Source organism: Cryptomeria japonica, chromosome 2 (genome assembly GCF_030272615.1).
Source record: "Cryptomeria japonica chromosome 2, Sugi_1.0, whole genome shotgun sequence".
Classification (NCBI taxonomy): Eukaryota; Viridiplantae; Streptophyta; class Pinopsida; order Cupressales; family Cupressaceae; genus Cryptomeria; species Cryptomeria japonica.
The window spans coordinates 481,563,290-481,577,899 of record NC_081406.1 but is presented as its reverse complement, the minus strand read 5'-3'; the positions used below and the strand labels follow the sequence as shown (position 1 = coordinate 481,577,899).

Genomic DNA, 14,610 nt, shown 5'->3' with positions numbered 1-14,610 from the left:
GATTTCGTTTGAGGAACAACCAGACAAACACTTATTTGTTATAAGGAGTCATCGTCTGGTGATGGAGTCGGATTCCAACCTCCCTTCCATATTTGATAAACTGCAGTCTTACCGAAAAGCCATTACCCTTAATTTCGAGGTCAGTTCTCTGTTCTACTCTGCTTTAGAGGAAACCAAAAACAATAATTAGAGAAGGAATTAAAACCCTTAATTTTCAGCTCCTAGGGTTATTTTCTTCCTAATAACCTTTTTTACTGGATATTCTTTGAAGTGCCATTGACCTACTTCGGTCACTGGTAGACATTAATGCAATTTTTTTCTTTATTTCTTCTGGTAGAGATGGAAAACTCATTTTTGTCTACTGTCAAAATCATCAAAATTCATAATCGTTTTCTGATCCACTGAAATCCCTAAATTCTAGTTGAACTCCGACCTGTTTCTTTTTATTTAAACCATTAAGATTCACTATCAATTTTTTTTGCTTAGTGAATTTTAATTCACTCTCACCAGTACTCATTTAATGGATGGAGAGTGCATCATCAGATTTGAACCCTATTACTATCCATTAGGTTGTTGTTTATCAGCAAGGCTGGGCCTTACATGTGACAATGCATTAGGCTTCAAAACTTGGCAAGCATTTCCAATAATCCCCTCTTACAACTTGAAAGAAAAAGTATGACAAATTCCTAGCTAATCCAATTAGGGGAGCAATACATTTATTGTTGGTGTAAATAGTGACTTTATCAAACTAGTTAGGTTATAGCATACCTAGAGAGAGTGCTATTCACATTGCTTTAGTCTCCACTTAGGGACTTCCAGATTTTTGTCTCACTTCGTGTGATTGAGACGTGTTCTCACTTAGTGAGACACTTATTGTATACACACTTGCCACTTGCTCACACAATTGTCAAGTGAGCTCACAAGTGTCCTATGTTTGGAGGGGTAGTCAATCATTGTCTCGTACCTTCTCACCTCATCAACCTTGCTTATATAAGCAAGGTCTCTATGTACGTTACTTACACTCTCATTGTATATGATAGATATCTGCTTTTTGTGCTAATTTGGTTTCACTTGTAGAAGGGTGTTGTGCATTTTGGTTTTGGCTAATCCCAACATGGTATTAGAGTTGGCTATGTTTGAAGGTGCTGGTTTGATGCTTGCGTGAGATTGCTTGACTCTCTGGGCTTCTCGCATGCCAATTCTCTCTCCGAGTTTGCACGTCTCCTTGCATCCAAGTGACTCCACACATAGCTCTATCATAGATTATCATGAAGTCAATCATCATCACCATTGAATTTGGAGTTTGTGAAAAACGGTAACTTTATTTTTTGTAGTTTTTTTGCTCTTGTAAATTGTACTGTACAAAATTTTGTAGCATATGAATTTTGGGCAAGACAGCAAATTGTCTTAAGCAGAGGGTCGAATGACCCTTTGCCCATTTCATCCTTTTGGGCAAAAATCCATTTGTCCAAAACTTCTAGCCTATTCAACCTATTTGTTGCTTTTGGCCTCTTACATTTTTGCAGGGTTTGCTTCATTGAGATCTGTGAGATTTTGTCTTCATCATTTCTATTTGTTTCCAAAGGTGTTAGAAGAGATACATTCTATGTTTCCAATGGCTTAGCTCTATATTGGATTGGCATTTTCACCATATTGACTGGACCAAAAATCTGGTCTGTGGTTTTTGTTCAACTTCATTATATTAGCTCAATCAATAGACTAGAAAAGGAGGCTCTTAGGTGTTCTAACCCACTTGAATGTGAAGGAAGGTTCACCCATGTCTTCTGTGTAGGCCATAGGCTTCATTTCATGTTGATTTATTGCAAAGGTGGCACATTTGATAGCCAACATAGTGGTGGACAAGGCAATGGTTTAATCATCATTGTTATTGCATGCAAAAATATTCATATCTGCGCGGCTTCACCAAAGTTTTTTTTGAACCAGTAATCGTGTAGTCAATACATCATGCGGACGTTCACTTTCCATGTCAATATACTTGCATGTAAAGATCTTCATATCTGTGTGGCTTCACTAAAGTTTCTTTTAAACTATTAATCATGTAGTCTATACGCCACATGGACTTTCACTTTTCATGCCAATATACAAGCATTTTGTGAGCTCTAAGAATAAGTGGGCAGCGTGACAGACAGGGAAAGAAATAACAGATTGAGGGCTTCAATTTTGGCGGCATCTTCCTCCAAGTTTGTTGGACTTGTTGGCCTTACAAGTGACCTCTACAGCAACTCTTCGTCTCTATCATGTGGTCTCTTAAAAGACTTAGTCTACTACCCCAGGCAGCCCAAATGCCTTGTCTGCTCCAGTTCTAAGGTACATCGTGGAAACAATTGGCTACAATAAATCTCTTATTTTACACTCTACTCCCTCATACTCGACCTGTGTGGGATTTCACAGCTCTCACAAGGATACTAATTGCATATGTTTTTTACCTATGTTACCCCGAGTTTCCGGGACGGGGGGATGGGGAAATGGGTTTCTGGGACATTTTTTTTTTCTCGGAACAGGGGATGGCAGGGGACGGCTATATATATATATATATCTGAAATTTAATCATAGCAACATAATAACATTTATAAATTAGAGTCTTGATTCTAATTCTAATTTCATAATCTTTTTTCCTTCTCAGACCAAAATCAAAAAACCCTTTCACTTCTGAGTCTTTGACTTCACGTTTTCAGTTCTCACCAGTATGTTTTTTATTTTCCAATTTTTCTTGAGCACTGCCTGCCGTGAACTCCTCCCTACCTGCCATGAATTCCTCCCGTCCGACACCCAGCAATGTTTTCTTTTTTTCGTTTGAACTTTGGGAAGCAATATGATATCAATATAGATTATATCTAGATTCTATATCATATATGATATTAAAGTATCGATATTATCTAAAATATTAAACAAAACGAAACTTTGCAAAAAAATAAAAATTAATTGCTTGTAAATTATTATAATATTTATTATTTATTAATAATTAATAAATTAATTAATATTTATTAATATTAATTAATTTATTAATTATTAATAAATAATAAATATTATAATAATTTACAAGCGATTAATTTTTAAAAATCAGACAAACTTTACTTGCTACGATCAGGTATCCGGATTTTCTAAAAAAAAATTAATTGCTTTCAAAATTGAAAAATAATATTTTTTATAAAAAAAATTGTTTTTTAATTGCCCTTAGTGCCGGAAACGGCTAGCAGTCCCCGGGATGGCTAGGGGATGGCTTGGGTGTCCCCTGCTGTCCTGGGGACAGTCAACGGTCCCCGGAAAAATAGTTGACCGTTTCCGAAAATTTCGGGGATCGGGGATGGCTTGGAAACGTTTCCGGCCGTCCCCAAGTCCCCGAAATGGTTTCCGTTTCCGAAACGGGTGCCTTAAGGCCGGAAACGCATTTTCGGGTAACACTGTTTTTTACTGATCACCACCTCTTCCAGATTCAACATTAATTGTCATTGTTAAACCATTTTCTTTATTGTTTTTTTTCGATCAGTAATTGGGTCTCTTACGCTTTTGATTGGAGCTTTGAACCAGTGGGATCACATTGGGGTATCCCATCCCCGTGGTTACATTGCTGAGGTATTAACACCTCCTATATTTGACTCTTACGGCTTGTCTCTCCACATCTTTTGTCCACGAGCAAGAACACCTTATCACTCCATTGATCGTGACACCACCTTATCTCTCCATCTGCGAAGCTCGGGCCACCTTATCTCTCTGTAAAGTCTCCTTATCACTCCAACCTGACAACCTCTCCTTATCTCCAACCCTTATCACTCCACGTCAAACTCTCTCCGTACACCTGTATCAGCATCGCGCCACCACTGTGCCCGTGCAATCAGAAAGGGCATTAACATCCTCGGCAGCCTCCGTACTGCACGATCCACGAGCCCTGCAACCGTCCACATCCTTTTTTCTCTGCCTGCGCACCAATGCCAACGGGGGAGTCAAGGGGTTCGAGCAGAGACTCGAACACATAACCTCTTGAACAAGAGGCGTGCAGCATACCGCTGCAATACGGGGTCAACCCCCCATTTTCTTTATTGTTACTGGTTTGTAAAATTGATTGTCAAGTTGATTACAAATGTTTGTAAGAGGGGCACAGATCTTTGTTGCATGTGATAGTTGCTTTATTGCAATTGGGGTCAGCATCACTCAGCAATTTTAATTGTTGATATATGTAATGGTTTTAACTTTTTAATACAAGTGGAGCCAGATCTTTGAATCATCGATTCTAATACTTGATGCTAATAAGGACTACAAGTGGAATCAGATCTTTGAATCATCGATTCTAATCCTTGCTTGCTAAATCACGTGAGAAGGGCATACAATTAAACAATTGCGCTGTCCTTGACAATATAAATGTTAGAGAATATTGTCAAACTAGTTCATATAGGCAAAGATGTGAATTAATTATTGATCTGGACTTTAACATATAGCTGAGGCAATTATTATTTGGTAAAAACTATTTAACTCTATCGCCAAGAATATTGGATACAATATTATATAATTATCGTGTGCAATTCATGGTGCGAACTATCAACTAATATAATTGGAGGAATTATATATTTGAAGATTGCTGCGTGGCTTTGAAGAATCAATATATTTGGCGGACATCATTTCATATAACACATAAATACATTGCTACTCATGGAAGACTAAAGTGACTGAGCCTTGATTGGAAGAAGATATTTCAGAAGCTGTTAAGAGGCAGTGATTAAAGATTTTGAAGACTATTGTGTAAATAACAATTCATAAACATGGTAATATTGAATAGCAACTGTGCTCCTGAAGAAGGCAGCGATTAGACTTACACATGTGATTGAATAAAAGAACAAATAATCATTAATTATGGATAGCAGCAACTAGAGCAATTAGCAAATAATTGCGGAGAGGAGTGATTAAAGCATTAATCATTGTTTATCAAAAGAGGTGATTAAGGAAGGGAAACGTCTCTTCACATCCAAAGGATATAACCTTTCAGGTTTGCAAGATACATAATGGAGATTGATCTCATTCTCTCAAACATCATTGGATTTGTATTTATCTCTTCTTGGTATCGATATTGGATAGGCTCTATTCAGTGATTGCCTTATTGGCATTAACCAGTTGCTTACATACAAAGTAAAATCAGAGACAGCACCAGTGTTGCAAGGTTTAATCAGAAATATCAGAAACAGCATCAAAAATGTTGCAAGAATATAATTCCTTATCTGAAACAGCAGCATATCGGTTTAAGCGATATTGACATCATATTTATTGCATACATTTAAGAATTGTATCAGAAATAGCAAGTAAATCACTATAAGCGATTAGAAGACATAATAGCATATCCTCCATTGCCAAATCAGAGAAGGCTACATCATATTGTATAACTAGATCATCTTTGCATAATTGTTTCAGTCATATCAGACATAGCAGAGACATTATTGTGAATTACATTAAGTGCAAATATAAAGATCAATTCACCTAGCATATATCAAATTGTTGAATCAGAAGTAACATTGATATTTATTATTGATATTATTCCTAAATATATATAGACTGTTCTTGAAATACTGTCTATATATATCTTATCAATTATATGAGTTTATATTGGTTTCATAGAACATAATAATCAAGGTTTAAAGGAAAGAAGGCTCCTGCGATTGATTTTGCAAGGTAATTGTCCCTATTTCCTAAGTGTTAATAAAAGGGGACATTACAAGTGGTATCACAGCAACTTTCCTGTCATCTTGTGAAGAGTAGTTAATGCAAACCTACTGGAGAAGGGGGACTAGATCCAACATGGGTGAGCAATTGGGCAACGAATTTAGGGCTTTCCTGGAACAAAGAAATCAAACCCTCTTTAGTCAAAATGAAAAATTTGACAGAACAACCCAACTCCTCCAAGCCATCCAAAGCATAAATAATAATAACAATTCTAGATCCAATCAAAACCATGGGAGGGATACTCATTCAAATCACTCCGAAAATGATCACCCCACAATTGCATCAACTCTTAGACCTATTATGCCTCCTTTCTTACCAAGAGAAGAACACATGTTAGAAGAAGAGAAACCAGCTATAGATAGCGTAGAGGATCTTGCTGAAATATACTCTAGGTTAGACCCCGAGGTACAAAGAAGTATATCCTTTAGAGATTATTGTGAAGCAAAAACAAGGGTCGCCCCTAATAGGAGAAGAAGGCATCCCAATAGAGGCCTTAAGGAAAGGATAAGTAAGATGACCATTCCAAACTTTGATGGATCCAGGAAATGCACAACACGGTCATGGGTCCAAAAACTAGATACCTACCTATCACTTAGTCTTATGACCGAGGAAAATGTTATTAAGTTCGCTGTGCTCCATTTAGCAGGGATAACTCACGATTGGTGGCACCATGGCCTCATTACTCAAGACCCAAAAACTCATCACAAGATTCGACCAAAACATCCTGAGTGGTATTTTAGAGAACTCACTCAACTAAAGCAATATGGAATGGTTGAAGACTATGCTATTGAATTCCAAAAACTAGTAATGATGGTACTGGAGATTTCTATAAGAAGACTCACATATTTATTCGTGGAAGGACTAAAGGAATCAATCAAGATCATAGTGAGTGCCCTAGACCCACCAAACTTAGAAGAAGCAATCCTAAAAGCTACTAAGTATGACTTCACCAAAATGAGGGAAAAGGATTTCTCTAGAAAGGAGATATCAAAGGAAGAATATCTCTATGGAAAGGATAGGCGTGAGGGAATATTTCTTCCGCAAGACACTCGAGAAGAACTTCAAAAGAAAAGTCTATGCTTCAGGTGTAAAGACCCATGGGGGCATGGGCATGTTTGTAATAAAGAACATCGAGAGGAAAAGTTGTGCTACAAGTGTAAAGACCCTTGGGAGAAGGGGCATACTTGCAACCAAAGTGATCGTAAGAATAAAAACTTGTGCTACAGGTGCAAAGAAATTTGGGAGCTAGGACATAAATGTGGGAGAAAAAGTCAAGCCCATCATATTGAGGTTATATCCAATAAAGGAGAAAGTAGGGAGGAAGGGGAAAGCCCCTGCAAGAAAACAAGATACGATGAAGGAAATCTTAAAATCCTTCAACCAAAAGAGGATGAGGCAGTAAACAAATGGAGTTTTGTGGAAGAACAAATCTAGTGATCATAAACCTATACATCCCCAAGATCTACAGTAGTTAACCGGTTCCTACAATAATGAGTAAGGAAAGAAGAGAGAAAACTTGTCTTAAAATTGCACAGTTATGAACTATATATGTAATTCATATTATCATTTGTATGAAAAATACCCCATGATGAATATATTGAGTGAATTGCCATGATAGTAATATAAGGAAGTACAAGAAGGGAGAACGGTGATGAGGTCCCCCTCTAGGTAGACCACCTCATGGTAGTTGACCGATGGTCCTATGAGGCCAAGAGGGTGTAGATAGAGTCCACCACTCTTGGACTTTAGAGGAGAAGGATGTTCAGGACACCCTATTGTATCTTTCCAAACTCTATCATGGCTGATTATTGAAGGAATTCCAACCACAATAGAAGGATAAGGATGGAAGTGATGAAGGGGAACAGTGATGGGATACTTCACTAGGTAGACCACCTCATGGTAGTTTGACCGATGGTCCCATGAGGCCAAGGGGGTTCTGGCTTTCACTCTACTCTTGGGCCTAGGGTAGAGGGTCTCTTGGACACCTTATCATTCCCCTTACTCCCACTTTCTTATGGTTGAGTTCCCATAAGGAGTTGGACAAGACTGGTTAAGTAAATGTTCCTAACCTAAATTATAAAGAATTTATGCCTAGTTTTCTTTCTCAGGAGATTTATATTACTAATTATATGCATTTCAATGGTTTCCTAACCTATTGTAGGGTCTCCAACAAGGTTTGACTCTATGGTTGAACCCAAATCTTCTCATTTTTCAAGACGAGGCCAGCCATGACATCTATTTCAATTGGAGGATGTTGTTAATTTGTATTTTCATGTGTATGCTTTGTGTTTGGTTCATACTTGATATATGAATAACTAGAAAGATATAAAATGCATTTGAGGTCATAGATGTTTGCCATGCTTCTAATCCTCATCTTAATGCATGTTTGGATCACCCTCTCTTGATGCAAAAAGATATCCAATTTATTGAGCAAACATTGGACAACCAAACTAAATAAGGAATACCAACCTCCATGGATTGGTCCGAGGACCATCATTGCTTGTGGGCAAGCAATTTCAAGTTGGGGAGATTGTGATGTCCCCTTCGATTTCAGACAAAACTTGCATATATGAATACTTTTTGTGATACACAAACAAAAACAGGAAGCCTCCGATACATGATGTCTAATAACGACTACAAGATACATGATGTCTAATAACGACTACAAGTGGAACCAGATCTTTGAATCATCGATTCTAATACTTGCTTGCTAAATCACATGACAAAGGCACACTACTAAACAATTGCGCTGTCCTTGACAATATAAATGATAGAGAATATTGTCAAACTAGTTCATATAGGCAAAGACGTGAATTAATTATTGATCGACACTTTAATATATAGCTGAGGTGATTATTATTTGGTAAAAACAATATAACTCTATTGCCGGGAATATTGGATACATTTTTATATAATTATTGGGTGCAATTCATGGTGCGAACTATCAACTAATATAATTGGAGGAATTATATATTTGAAGATTGCTGCTGTGGCTTTGAAGACTCAATATATTTGGAGGATATCCTTTCATATAACACATAAATACATGGACGACTAAAGTGGCTGAGCATTGATTGGAAGAAGATATAGCAGAAGCTGTTAAAAGGCAGTGATTAAAGATTTAGAAGACTGTCTTGTAAATAACAATTCATAAACATGGTAATATTGAATAGCAACTATGCTCCTGAAGAAGGCGGTGATTAGACTTACTCATGTGATTGAATAAAAGAACAAATAATCATTAATTATGGATAGCAGCAACTAGAGCAATTAGCAAATAATGGTGGAGAGGAGCGATTAAAGCATCAATCATTGTTTATGAAAAGAGGTGATTAAGGAAGGGAAACATCTCTTCACATCCAAAGGATTTAACCTTTCGGGTTTGCAAGATACATAATGGAGATTGCTCTCATTCTCTCAAACATCATTGGATCTGTATTTATCTCTTCTTGGTATCCATATTGGATAGACTCTATTGAGCGATTGCCTTATTGGTATTAACCAGTTGCATATGAAGAGGGGAAAACATATTTGAAGGTCAAATGATCAAAACATAATGAAATAAACATGCAAAATGCTAAAATATCATTAAAAGACCATTTCACCTTGCTATTTTACCTTCTCCTTCAGATTGAGCTTGATGAAGTGAAAGCGCCCCTTGATAATGCTCCACTTGATGTGCTCCTTTGATTGCTGGATGTGGATGGCTCTCCAATGTTGTGCACAAATGGAATGGATTTGAAAAAATGATAAAAATGAGATGATCAAGTTGCCAAGATGATTTCCTGGGCTCAAAAGGGCAGCATAAACTTACTGGATTTCAAGATGTGTAGAATGAAGGGATGGAGCCCTATTTTATAGGAAGAGGAGAGGAAAACAGATGGCTAGGATGAATTCGAGATGAAGGGCTAAGATTTACTTGTGAGCTCACACAAGGTCCAAGAGAGGGTGTGGAGACCAAGAAATATGCCTTAAAAGCATTTCGTATCTCCACACTCCACAAGATGCATTGGAGGAATTAAAAATTCTCCAAAAAAGGATATCATGGGGATTGGAGGAATAAAAAGGAATTAAAAATTTCTTGGGAGAGGGGATGCCTAGAGGAATGTGTGATTTCAAAAATCTTACATTCACCTAGGAAAAGAGCATTTAAAGCTAGTGGCTGGATGAAAAGGACAAAGAGTTGACTTTGTGGCTAATCATGATGATTAACCATTAACGACTCATTAGGAGGGGGATTAGAGGAAATGTTAGGTGGGATTAATATTTGTAGGAGAATTTGACTAGGAGAGAGAATGAGTGGAGGGAATAAAAAATTAGAAGAATAATGTTAAGTGAGTTTAGGGAGTTTCTAGAAGAATGAATTAAGAAGATGATTTTTAGGAATCATGTAGGTTAACTAATTAATTGAAATTAATTAGCTAAGAGGAAGATTTGTGAGGATTTGATTTTTTAGAAGAATAAAGAAAGGGATTGATTTATTAAATCAATCAATCATATGCTATAGTGACAATATTAATTATATTTAATTAATATTGAGAGGAATTTGAATTAACATAATTAATTAATTAATTATGCGAGGAATAATTAAAATAATTATTTTTGAGTGTCTACATTTTGCCCCTCTTTGAAGCGAGGTGTGATGACACATTGATTCAAAGAATAATCTTGTTTTGATGCTGATATTGGTTTGATAGGATGCCTCGACTCTTGATTGATAGATTATGGTATGGTGATGCCCCCTCGGGAGATCAATTGAGGTATTTGATCTTTGGAGCTTTGCGAAATTGATATCCCGATAGATTTGATTTGATTCGATTGATAAGATCTAGATTCAGTCTGGTTTCAAGAAGAATTCATCCTGTATAAGACAAAGATGATCAAAGTGTCTGGTTTCAAGAAGGATTCATCCTGTATAAGACATGATTGATCACAATATCTGGTTTCAGGAAGGATTCATCCTGTATAAGACATGATCGGAGTGTCTGGTTTCAGGAAGGATACATCCTGTATAAGACATGACTGATCACAACGTCTGGTTTCAGGAAGGATTCATCCTGTATAAGACATGATCGGAGTGTTTGGTTTCAGGAAGGATACATCCTGTATAAGACATGACTGATCACAACGTCTGGTTTCAGGAAGCATTCATCCTGTATAAGACATGATTGGAGTGTCTGGTTTTAGGAAGGATACATCCTGTATAAGACATGACTGATCACAACGTCTGGTTTCAGGAAGGATTCATCCTGTATAAGACATGGTTAGATCACAACGTCTAGTTTCAGGAACGATTCATCCTGTATAAGACATGATCAGATCACAACGTCTGGTTTCAGGAAGGATTCATCCTGTATAAGACATGATCAGATCACAACGTCTGGTTTCAGGAAGGATTCATCCTGTATAAGACATGATCAGATCACAACGTCTGGTTTCAGGAAGGATTCATCCTGTATAAGACATGATTTATCACAACGTCTAGTTTCAGGAAGGATTCATCCTGTATAAGACATGATTAGATCACAACGTCTGGTTTCAGGAAGGATTCATCCTGTATAAGATATGATTGATCACAATGTCTAGTTTCAGGAAGGATTCATCCTGTATAAGACATGATCTGATCACAACATCTGGTTTCAGGAAGGATACATCCTGTATAAGACATGAATCAAAATCAGAATTGATTATGTGAGGAAAAAAAAAAATAGAGGAAGAAAAATTAAGGTGGAAGGGATAGATGAGGAACAAATATGAAGCAGTCGTGAGGTATTTGGAAAGAAGAATACGAGATGCGAGACCGCGGAGGAAAATGGGGGCAATTGAGAACTCCATGGGATTATTGAGTTTAGGATTTGATGGAATGATGGTGAGATTTTGTGCACAACAAATGTGGAGAGCCAACCTAGTTTGATGTTGCCCTAAGTGACTTGCACCATTGATTATAGAAATCAGGATGCCATGAGAAACGCAGGGCGTGGACTGACTCTGTAGACAAATGGGAATTTCTTGCACACAACAATGCAAGTGTTAAGAAACATTAATACAAAGTTGTGGGTTCGTGCAAGGAAACCCTCAAACACATTGATGCCTCTTGTACATGAGAAGGTAAGTGTTGATAAACACTAGTACCAGGTCGCCGGTTTATACAAGAAGGATCCAAAACATGTCATACTATGAGATATGCCCCAGTATGCACCTATCATAACGTACCTGGATATGGAAGAACCCAGGCAGTCGTAAATAGTGGCAGTCGTAGGGCAAAAGATGCAAGCCTATATGAAAAGATCTAACAAAATCTAACAAATGATACCTCTTGCCAAGAGTAGAACTAGGATGGAGGATTAGGTTGCCAGGTGAGGGAAGGAGTCATCCCTAGGGCAAATCTATATTGGGGAGTGGGAAATCATCTTTAGGACAAGCTATATTTAGATCTCGGAAATTTGTGCAGATGCGGATGCCCCCAGCAGGTTTGCCGATAGGTACAATGTTGGAGACCCATTCAGCATAATCTATTGGTTTGATAAATTCTGCGTCTAACAACTTTTGGAGTTCCGCCTTGACCAGGAGTGCAATATGTGGGTGCATTTTGCGCAATTTTTGTTTTACAGGTTTTGCATCTGGGCGGACGGTGAGATTGTGAACCACCAAGGCAGGGTCCAACCCTGGCATATCGGAATAGGACCATGCAAAATTGATTTTTACCTCTGTAAGGAAGTTGATGAAGTCTTGTTTCTCGATTTCTGTGAGGGATTTGGCAATGAGCACATTTTTCGGAATGACCTCGGTGCCCATGTTGATGCTGTCTGTTTCTTCTATCAACAAATTTGATTTGTCCTGTGGAAGGTAACCAATGGTAGGGAGGTCAAATCCCTCATCGTCAAGTGCCTTTTCCAGGTTTTCACTTTCAGATACGCCCTTTGTTTTTATTTCTTGTTCATCCAAAGGCGCCTCAGGGAGGTTTTCACCTAGGGAATCATATCTTTTTCTTTTATTATCTTTTTTGTGGCTAAGGGCATTGACTTGACTACCAAAGTATGCCTTTTCGTGTAGTTGAATACCCTCGATTTTGCTACAATCTTCCATATTTACGCCGTTAGGAGAGCAATGAGAGCATTATTGTCGGCGCAGATATCTAAAGTGGGTTTGTCTCGTTGGCCCCAGTCAATGAGTTCAGGATGGACAAGATGTAGCTCATGTGAAGTGGGAGGGGTTACGGGGGTGATGGTATTGATGTAAGCGTCCAAGAAGATATCTTTCTCATATTCATAAGGCATTTTGTGGAATTCCTCTTCATCAGCTGTTTCGATAGCCGAAGAAGGACTAGAAGGGGCACCAACGATAGTAATCTTAGGCACCGGGGTGTACCCCAAGCCTCTGTTGTATTTGTAGGAGATAGGATTTATGGGTGTTTTTCTTCCTTTCTCCTCTGGTCCCAGGCCGTGTCCTTTGTAACCCATTTTTTCAACTATGGCAGATGCTTTTGGGTACATTTCTTTGGATATTCTTGTTGGATCTTCATCTTCTTCCCGGTACAGCCATGAAGAGATATCTGCTTCGAGACTCTCGTTATCAAGTGGGCCCCATTGTTGGAAGGTGGTGTTTTGGCATTGCATGACTGGTTTTGGGTCCTTTTTAATCTCTTTTGGTTTGCCAAATGACTTAGGAGAGAGAGGGAGGTTGCCTATTAATAAGACGTCCTCCAATTTGTATTCTCCACAGCCATTGTCCAAGATCTTGATTTGATTATTTGGTTGGGATGATGTGGAGGCAACATTTGATGTGTCAGATGGAGGCGTTGGCGAGGGTCTATTTAGTGGGCAATGATACGGATGCTTCCCCTCTAATAGTTTGCAATATTGAAAAGGTTGGAGATCACCTTTGATAGTGATCACTCTTCCGTTATAGGGGAATTTGATGCATTGGTGATAGGTGGAGGGTATGGCCTGCAAGGAATGAATCCATGGCCTCCCGAGGAGAATGTTGTAGGGGAGGTCAAGATCTAGTACTTGGCAAGGGGTTTCAATTGTAATGGGGCCCACTTGAAGAGGTAAGGTGACCACACCCTTTGAAATTCTTTCTGCATCATCATATGCTTTTATTGTGATCCTTTTTGATGTGTCTATCAGATCCTTAGAAAGTCCCAATTGTTTTATTAATTTGTATGTACACAGATTAAGCCCGGATCCACCGTTTATCAGGATACGTTTGACCTTGTGCTTGTGGATAAGAGCTTCGATGTGTAAAGGTTTGTTATGGTCTTCATCTGCGGGAGCATCTTTGGAGTTAAATACAATGTGTTGCTGGGCAGCAAGGTTTCCAATGAGGGCTTGGAATTGGGTGGCGTTGATGTTATTTGGAACGCGTGATTGGAGAAGGGCTTGTTCCAAAATTTCTTTATGGTTTGGGGAGGTCTTGAGAAGTTCCAAAATGGAGATCTGCGCGGGTGTCTTCCCAAGTTGATCAAGGAGGTCATATCGGCGGGTGGAAGACATGGGTGGGGGGTTTGGTGGGGGAGGAACTCCTTGGATGGGGACTCTTCCTCAGCGTGTAGTTGCATTGCAGTCATTTTGGAAATGGGAGGTGGAAGGCGTGGCGCCTTGAATGACTATCCGAGCAGGATTTGGTCTGCTTTGGGAAGAAGAAGGATTAACTCCTTGGATGGTTATGACATTGACATTATTGTCTGCAAGTTCAATGCGACCTACCAAAAAATCAAAACCGGTTACGTGATTAGCGTAGTCATAACCCATTGCGTTGGATGATGAGCCTTTTCCTTTATCATGCTTCGGGAAGGGTTCCTGGTACATTTTGAGTTTGTCATTGTTATTACCAGGTTTTGTATTTGCTATCTCAATCTCACCTCTATCAATGAGATCTTGT

General features: G+C 38.4%; 1 protein-coding gene across 1 annotated transcript in view; it reads left to right on the top strand.

Moving 5' to 3' along the window:
- The window catches only part of LOC131050523 (mediator of RNA polymerase II transcription subunit 20a), a 56,140-nt gene that overhangs the window by 1,240 nt on the left and 40,290 nt on the right, over window positions 1-14,610 (top strand). Inside the window, exon 3 of the mRNA XM_057984748.2 lies at window positions 1-139. This exon is cut by the window's left edge and continues 40 nt beyond it. Within this exon, the coding sequence (XP_057840731.1) occupies window positions 1-139 (139 nt within the window). The remainder of the gene's footprint in view (window positions 140-14,610) is intronic.